This window comes from Octopus bimaculoides, chromosome 1, assembly GCF_001194135.2.
Source record: "Octopus bimaculoides isolate UCB-OBI-ISO-001 chromosome 1, ASM119413v2, whole genome shotgun sequence".
NCBI lineage: Eukaryota > Metazoa > Mollusca > Cephalopoda > Octopoda > Octopodidae > Octopus > Octopus bimaculoides.
Genome location: NC_068981.1, coordinates 97,988,972 through 97,998,349, shown reverse-complemented (window position 1 = coordinate 97,998,349; position 9,378 = coordinate 97,988,972). Strand labels below are relative to the sequence as shown.

Below are 9,378 nucleotides of genomic sequence, written 5' to 3'. Positions count from 1 at the left end.
CAGACGAGGACAGATGGTGTAAACAACAAATGGATGTATTAGTTTAACGCTTGGGAATAGAGAAAGTCTTTAACGTTTCGAGCTACACTCTTCAACTGAAAGGAACACAGAAAGAAATAAGGAGAAGATATATATATATATACACACACACACACACACACACACACACACACACACACACACACACAATGCTGTAGACAGAGCCATTAGAGCAAAGAAACAGACCTGGAAGAGTGGGAGTAGCAGGTAACTGTATCATTTAGACAGAAGGGAATCTAGGAAATGGGATATCTAGCCAAAGGAGAAGCAGAAAAGAGGAAGTTTGCCTATGTTCAGCGCCTTGAAGACCAAAGAATCGAAGCGTTCCAGATTGCAAGACAGTGTGTGAAAGAAAATTGTGATGTCATAAGAGAGAAATGTGTCTCTATGGATGATGGTGCACTTGCATTTAGTGATTCTGGAAAGGAAGAGGCTTGGAAATGCCATTATGAAAGACTGCTAAATGTAGAGAACAAACGGGAGGAAGAGAGTCTGCCAAATGTTGACTAAATTGAGGGACCAGCTACCCAGATTGACAGTACCTTAGTAGGTAAAGCAATTAAGGACATGAAGATAGGGAAAGGAAAGCCCCTCATCCATTGTGAATCACCGTTAAGTTGCTTAAAGTATCTGGCGGTGTGGGTTATGGTCTAGTCACTTGTATTGTAAATCAGGTGATTCATGAAGAAAGTATATCTAATGACTGGTGTAGCAGCACCGTTGTCAACTGCAACAACGGTAAAGGTGATGCCTTAGATAGAAATAATTACAGAGGTATCAAATTGTTGGATCTAGCATCTACATTAAGTAAGATATCCAGAATGCTCTACTGTTTTATCATTTGTAGTTGCACAACTTCCACACAGTTTTACTTTCATCTCTACCTAATTATTTACAGTTAGCAGGATTGTTGAGCTCTTGTTTTTTTCTTTCCCATCAATTGAGCTCTAAATAATTTGTTTGCAACTCACTAGTTTGCTTCCTTGTATTGTCATATTTTTGCATTTTCCCAGTTCAAGGAAATTCCATGCCCCCTGCTAAATTGCTTAACAATACTCAAGAGACCCTCAAGATGGGGGAACATTTGCGGTATATAATTTTAAGTCATATATGAATAAGGTATAGTGTCTGGCCCTGCACCCCCTTGTTTTTATGTTGTATTGTAGAACCAAACTAGTTTTTATTGGCCAACACAAGGTTAACAAGTTCACAGATGGAATATCTTAGTAAATACTCTTGTGAAGCTGGAGCTTACAATTATAACCATCATCATACTGTTGTTGGAAATAGTAAGAACTGTCTGCCATTTCTTTAAAGAAGTTCACTGTGATGTCATTAAATAAGTGCACTTTCAGCACTTTGATCTTATAGACATGAATCAAAGTCTACCTTGCAATTAATTCAGACTCATGTCAGTGAAGGTGCATGGCTCAGTGGTTAGAGCGTCGAGCTTACAATCATGAGGTTGTGAGTTCGAACCCCGGACCGGGCTGCATGTTGTGTTCTTGAGCAAGACACTTTATTTTACGTTGTTCCAGTTCACTCAGCTGTAGAAATGAGTTGCGATGTCACAGGTGCCAAGCTGTATCGGCCTTTACCTTTCCTTTGGATAACACTGGTGGCATGGAGAGGGGAAGCCGGTATGCATGGGCGACTGCTGGTCTTCCATAAACAACCTTGCCCAGACTTGTGCCTGGGAGGGTAACTTTCTAGGTGCAATCCCATGGTCAGTCATGACCGAAGGGGGTCTCAGCATGACAGTTTCTATCTTTTTTGCATAGTGTTGCATCATCTGTCATCCTCTTGTTAATGATGAGCTATTTGATTGTTCCATGGGACTTGGACTAACACCGTTTCTGTACTAGAGAAATTAAATTATTATTATTTTTATTCACTTAACTCCTGATTTCTCTATGTCATGTCTCAGCTCCATCCTGCAGCATAGAGATGCAACACTTTCCTCAATACATAAGCTGTATCTAAATACTTCCTAAAAAGTTTGATATTTGTAGCTTTTGATGCCAGAATATTACTCATTTTGAGATGGTCCCAAGTGCACCGATCACAATATGTACTATGCTTGCATTTGAGGCGTTATGGATTCGTTTCACTTCCAATCCTAGATTTTGGTGCTTCTTGATTTCTTGTCCTCTGTCTTAACAATGTTTTGGTCTGCAGGTATAGCTACTTCAATGCAGGTCCATTCTTTGGACTCCTTCCATAGGAGAGTGATAATTGGTTGGTTATGTTGCAGCTTTTTGTCTGTGCATATTGACATATCCTATGTGAGTTTCACCTGATCATTCTCTGCTACTGGCAAAGATGGTACTCATACCATTCGTTGGAACACTCTAGCCCATACTTCTTGCATAACCAATGTATTTACACTGCTACTTTGTCAAGGCATTTTTTGTACTCTTTTGGGCTAGTTTTGAGCATCCACTAATTATATGTCTAACTGTTGCAGATGATTTTCCACATAATCTACACCAAGGTGATGATGCTGCTATCTTATCAATTATTGTTGTTTTTATTATTATAATTATTATTATTATTATTATTATTATTATTATTATTATTTGTTTGACTTTTGCTTCGTATTTGCACAAGTTGACTCCAAGTCTCACTCAGAGACTTCAAGAGACAAGTTAGAAGTTCAAGTTGTTTTCATCATCATCATCATCATCATCATCATCATCATCATCATTTTCATCATCATCATTAATAATAATAATAATCCCAGTAAGGCAGCAAGCTGGCAGAATCATTGGTATGCTGAGCGAAATGCTTAGTGGTATTTCATCTGTCTTTATGATCCGAGTTCAAATTCCGCTGAGGTTGAATTTGCCTTTCATCCTTTCGGGGTTCGACAAATTAAGTACCAATGAAACACTAGGGCCGATGTAATCAACTGGTTCCCGCCCTCAAAATTTCAAGCCTTATACCTTTAATAGAAAGGATTATTATAATTATTATTAATATGGTAAGCTGGCAGAATTGTTACACTGCTGGAGAAAATGCTTAGCAGCATTTTCCCCCAGTTCTTTACATTTTGAGTTCAGTTGCTATTAAGGCTGACTTTGCCTTTCAATCCTTTTGAAGTCAATAAAATCAGAACCAGTTAATCACTGGAGTCGATGTAATCAACTTCCCCATTGATTTTGCTGGTCATGTGCCAAATTTAGAAAGGATTATTATCATCCTCCTTATTATTATTGTGTAACTCGGTAGGTTCATTAGAGTATTGGGAAATGCCTTATGGTAATATGTTCCATCTCTTTATATCTTGAATTCAAGTCCCGCCGAGATCAACTTTGCTTTTCATCCTTTCAATTTCATTGATTTTATTGACTGTTTCTCCTTCCCCTTCAAATTTATGGCCTAATGCCTAATTTAGAAATAATTACTATTAATAATAAAAATAGTTTCTAAGTTAGGCACAAGGCCAGCAATGGTTGAAGAGAAGGAGTTTAGTCAATACTGTCAACCCCAATACTTAAGTAGTACTTTATTTTATTCACCCCAGAAATGGTGTGGGTTGAATGGCAAAGCTGGCCTTGGAGGGATTTGAACTCAGTGTAAACATCCAGAACAAATATGGCAAAGCATTTTTCCCCTTGAAATTCTAGTGAATCTGCCAGCTCACTGCCTTAATAATAATAATAATAATAATAATAATAATGGTTTTGTTTATTTGCTATCAGAGCGAAGGATGATGGGGACAATACAAAACAGACATAAAGCGTGGGAGTTTACGTATGATGAAACAATAAAATATACAAACGATAAAAGAAATAAAATAAAAAAAGGTTAAATATACGTGGTATACAGTGAAAAGGAAGGAAAATATAGTATACAAAGGTTAACAAGAAAAGGGGGGATGATAGAGAATATCAACAACAACAATAATAATCACTGTATTTATCAAACTATCAGATATTATTATGCATTGCTGGTCACAATGCACTTCATTGCATTGCTGTAGCTTTCAAACAATGCCATTCACTGGCTAAGTGGACGGGCCAGTATTTCCCCTAAATGAAATGCCAGTCCATCACAGCTGAGTAGACTGGAAGCAATGTGAAATGAAGTGTTTTGTTCAAGAACACAACACATTGCTGGTCTGGGAATTGAAACTATGCTCATGCCATTGTGAGTACAATATCCTAACCACAAGGCCACACACCTTCACTATAATAATAATAATGGTTTTAAATTTTGCCTCAAGGGCAGCCCTTTTGGTGAGAGGACGAGTCGAATACATTTACCCCAGTGTGTCACTGATACTTAATTCATTGATCCTGAAAAGACGAAAGGCAAAATCGACCTTGGTGGAATTTGAACTCAGAATGCAGCGACAGACAAAATACCACTAAGTATTTCACCTGGCGTGCTAATGATTCTACCAGCTTGCTGCCTTACTATAATAATAGCGATGATAAGGATGACTATTTCTAAAATCAGTATGGTGATGCAGGTTTGTATTTAAGGAAATACTGTATGTAAGCAGGTATGACAACGATAGTGGAGGCACAATGGCCCAGTGGTTAGGGCAGCGGACTCGCAGTCATAGGATCGTGGTTTCGATTCCCAGACCGGGCGTTGTGAGTGTTTATTGAGCGAAAACACCTAAAGCTCCACAAGGCTCCGGCAGGGGATGGTGGCGAACCCTGCTGTACTCTTCCACCACAACTTTCTCTCACTCTTTCTTCCTGTTTCTGTTGTACCTGTATTTCAAAGGTCCAGCCTTGTTACACTGTGTCACGCTGAATAACCCCGAGAACTACGTTAAGGGTACACGTGTCTGTGGAGTGCTCAATCACTTGCACGTTAATTTCACGAGCAGGCTGTTCCGTTGATTGGATCAACTGGAACCCTCGACATCGTAAGCGACGGAGTGCCAACAACAACAATGACAACGATATTAAATGTTTGGGACCAAGGAAATGGAATCAAGAAGAGGGGATTCTATGATCATAAGTTCAAATGATGTCTAGTGCACTCAGCAAAATAAGCCTCCATCTTCTTAGAAATGCATAGGACACTATTATCTCTGTCCTATCTTTATATAACACACCAGAATATGATTTGAAGAAGATTCAGTTACTATTTCCAGGAGGTCAAGTGGCTATGCAAAGACACCTTGATTGATTCACCAGTGTGACGGCTATCAGTGCTGGTGTGTGTGTGTGTAGGGGTAATGCAGTCTTTATTGTTTTTTCTTCTGCGTCTTACAAGTCAGTCTCTCTTTTAAGCATTTGAAAGCATATTTCGTCTCTGGTGCCTACAGAACATGACAACTTATTCCCTTCATCTTGTCATGCATCTTTATTCAATTTTCATTCTTTTACTTAATATCATATCTTTATGAGGTTTTTATTTTGTTTTTCTTTTTTCTTTTTAACATTTAAAGAAATGTTATGAACTGTGATTCTGTTACACACTTCCAACTGCTGTCATTTCCTCTATTAGAAACCATCTTAGTTCTTCCACACATGATTAGATGAGAAAATAATTGCTACTAGTCTTGAAAATCCAATAATTTCCCCTGTATTTAAGCTTAAATTTCATTTTTAATCTGATCCAATTGTATTCTTATGTTGAACAATTTCTTGCTGAACAATTTGACATATGGTAAAAAGAGCAATATTAAATATTCCATTATAGCTAACTACCACCTTTCAAACAGCAACGCTAAATTTGACTCTCATTCACTTACCATATCTTTGTATCCATCTCCATCTCTTCATATATATATATATTGCTCTATCTATTATATATATATAAAGTTTTCTACAGAAAGTAATGCAAAAGTAGGCATAACACCTTAATTAACTGACATAGGTCATTCAAATTTCATGTCATTAGAGTAACTCTTTTTTTTTTTATGCAAAGGCATTATTTAATAGGTTTCCATCACAAGTGATGCTTTTTTACTCTCATTGAATCGAACTCTTGAACACTCTTTGGTAAAAATCAGATGTACACTGCCGTACCCACTTCTTCATTGCCACCTTCACCTTGTCTCCAAAGACTGGCCTTCATTGGATTGGAAAGGTGGCAGTCAAAGAGTGCCAAATCCAGGCTGGATGGCAGCCCATTAACCAGCCAAGGTTACCAATTATCTAATTTGTTGTGAAAGATGTGTGCGATCATGCATTTTCATAGAAAAGGTGGATAGTTTTGTTTGGTCTCATCTTCCTAATGATTTCTTTAAGCTTTTTGGGTGTCTCTCAAAGTACCGCTTGCTGTTCACAGTACATTTACATTTCAGAAAATCAAGGAGAATGACACCCTTGTCATGCCCCCACCCCCAAATAGGTCTCTGTGCCAATCACTGGTTCTTAAACTTCTTAGACCATCAAGATGTCATTCCATGGATTTAGGCTTCACTTCTGGATCATAAAGATACACTGACATTTAATTCCATGTTACTAGATAAGAAAAAAATACTCCAAAAAACAAAATATCTTCAATAGGTGCAACCATGGCTGTGAGGTAAGAAGCTTGTTTCCCAACCACACATTTCTGGGTTCAGTCCAACTGTGTAACACCTTGGGTGAGTGTCTTCTATAGCCTCGGGCCAACCAAAGCCTTGTGAGTAGATTTGGTAGACAGAAACTGAAAGAAGCCTGTCGTATGTATGTATGTACGTATCTATTTATCTATCTATCTGTGTGTGTCCTTGTGTCTGTGTTTGTGCCCCCTCCCCACTGCTTGACTACTGGTGTTATGTTTGCATCCCTGTAAATTAGTTGTTTGACAAAAGAGACTGATAGAATAAGTACTGTCAGGCTGGAGTGATCGGAAGAGTTTTTCAACTTGGTTACTGTCTATATCAAGGATCACCAAACTTTTTTCACAGTGGGCCAGATAATTGAGAGAATGACAAGCGCAGGCCACATAACCATTTTGTTCAATATAATACAGTGAATACACATGTTGTTGGCACTCCGTCGCTTACAATGACGAGGGTTCCAGTTGATCCAATCAACGGAACAGCCTGCTCGTGAAATTAACGTGCAAGTGGCTGAGCACTCCACAGACACGTGTACCCTTAACATAGTTCTCGGGGATATTCAGTGTGACAAGGCTGACCTTTTGAAATACAGGCACAACAGAAACAGGAAGTAAGAGTGAGAGAAAGTTGTGGTGAAAGAGTACAGCAGGGTTCGCTACCATCCCCTGCTGGAGCCTCGTGGAGCTTTAGGTGTTTTCGCTCAATAAACACAACGCCCGTTCTGGGAATCGAAACCGCGATCCTATGACCACGAGTCCGCTGCCCTAACCACTGGGCCATTGCGCCTCCGCAGTGAATACACATAAGATAAAGACAACCAACATATTTATTTTTTGTACCTTATTCCTTGTTCAGACTGTTCCTTGATTCACTGAGAGTGCTAAATCTCATAGGGTCCTACTTATTCAAATTTTGAATTGCTTCAAATGATTTAACTGTTCTTATGAGATTTAGCACTCTCAATGCCTCAAGAAACAAACTAAAAGCATGGAGCAAGATAAAGATTCAGTTTCAATACACCATACACTCTACAACATGTTTTGAGTACTCCTCTTTTGTTTGTTTGACATGATTCTACATTTATATGTTCCTCCCTCCCATGGAGATGAGCACTTCCATTGAGATGAGAAACAAACAGAACATGAAATAAAATAAACATTCATTTAACCTCTGCGCGCGCGTGCGTGTGTGTGTGTGTGTGTGAATGCTCAAGGAAAATATTATTGGGAAAGAATATAAGAATACATTAGCTTGAAGTGTGTGTGTGTGTATTGTATGCATAGGAGTTTGGTTTGTATTTTCTTTCATCCACCCACTCACACATGTCTGTTCAGTTATTGCATCTCATGCATTCATCTATCTGTCTATCCTTTTACAAACAAGTTCTACTGCTTGTATGAAAAACACCGAAGAGCATACTGTTGGTGTATAATTATTATTGTTATGGAAGGTCTTTTTGTAAAAATAGCCCTGGGGATTAAAGAAAAACCTTTCATTCCATTTAACTTTGAAGCAAACCCCAGCTGGGTATCAGTCATTAAAGCTCTTTGATAAAAAATTAATTACATTGTTTAGGCCAGTAGCTCTGTATTTATTAATCAAAAATCCTTGCTGAAGCCAACATAACTATGCAGGAAAATGATCATAAATAGTAAATTAAAAATTTTAATGTTGTAGGGATTTTATCCACACATGCATACACACAAGCACACATGGTGTAAACCAAATACTTACATGTGCTATATGTATATATATTTTATACTGATATGTTGCTACATTCTTTTCGATTAACATTTTATTATCTCTTATAATGCATTCTTACCTGTACACAATCAGTGTATTTAAATATATAGGTATGTATTGAATGTTTCTATATGTATGAGTGCGTATGTAAGCATATCAAGAAAGAATAAATATATTGATTGAGAATCCATAACAACATGTTAGTATGGAATGGAAGTAAATAACATGTTAGTATGTAACATGTGTGTAGTGGCAAAATATTTAAAAGCTTTAATTCACTTTTTATAATCGTGCGCGCTCACATACACACATCAATAGATCCAAGGCTGCTGCTCACAAATAAGCATGACCTTGTAGCATGTATTATTCTTTTTCATATGGAGAACACTGAGGATGTGATAGCTGGAGTGATTAGACTGGAGCAGTGTGAAATGAAGTGTCTTGTTCAAGGACACAATTCCCTGCCTAGACCAGGAATCAAACCCACAATCTTATAATTGTAAACCCAATATTCTTACTAGGTCGTATAAAACTATATATGTGTGTGTACACATATATTTTCACATGTACAGATATATAAATGTGTATATATACTTATATGCACAGATGTATGTGTGTGTGTTTTATGTGAAATCATATATAGAAACAATCTAACATTAACTGAAAGAGCATTCAGTACATTTAAGTAGAATATAAAATTCATTTTTACCACTTAAAATTTATATTTTTCCTTCCCAAAAATATTTTATTTTTCATTCAAAATATATTATGTACATAATTACATGCTCTCTCTTTCTCTCTGTCTCTCTCACTCACACACACATGCACGCACGCACACACAAACACACACCAAAAAATCCATAAACCAGAAAAAATTGCTTGCTTGATAGAGTAATACCTATCACCTCTGAAAAACTTGTAATGTTATTAAACAGTGCTGTTATCAAATATCTGATTATTTCATACCCAGTGAAAACCAGTTGTTATGATTGACTGATATGGATCTATAATTCTGTATACTTGTGTGTGTGAGTGTATCTGTCTGTCTGCCGTCTGCATATATATATATATATATA

General features: G+C 37.4%; 1 protein-coding gene across 1 annotated transcript in view; it reads left to right on the top strand.

Moving 5' to 3' along the window:
- LOC106882607 (signal peptide peptidase-like 3) overlaps nt 1–9,378 on the top strand; it is a 344,505-nt gene that overhangs the window by 295,103 nt on the left and 40,024 nt on the right. The window contains exon 9 of the mRNA XM_052966894.1: nt 1,053–1,128. Within this exon, the coding sequence (XP_052822854.1) occupies nt 1,053–1,128 (76 nt within the window). The remainder of the gene's footprint in view (nt 1–1,052; nt 1,129–9,378) is intronic.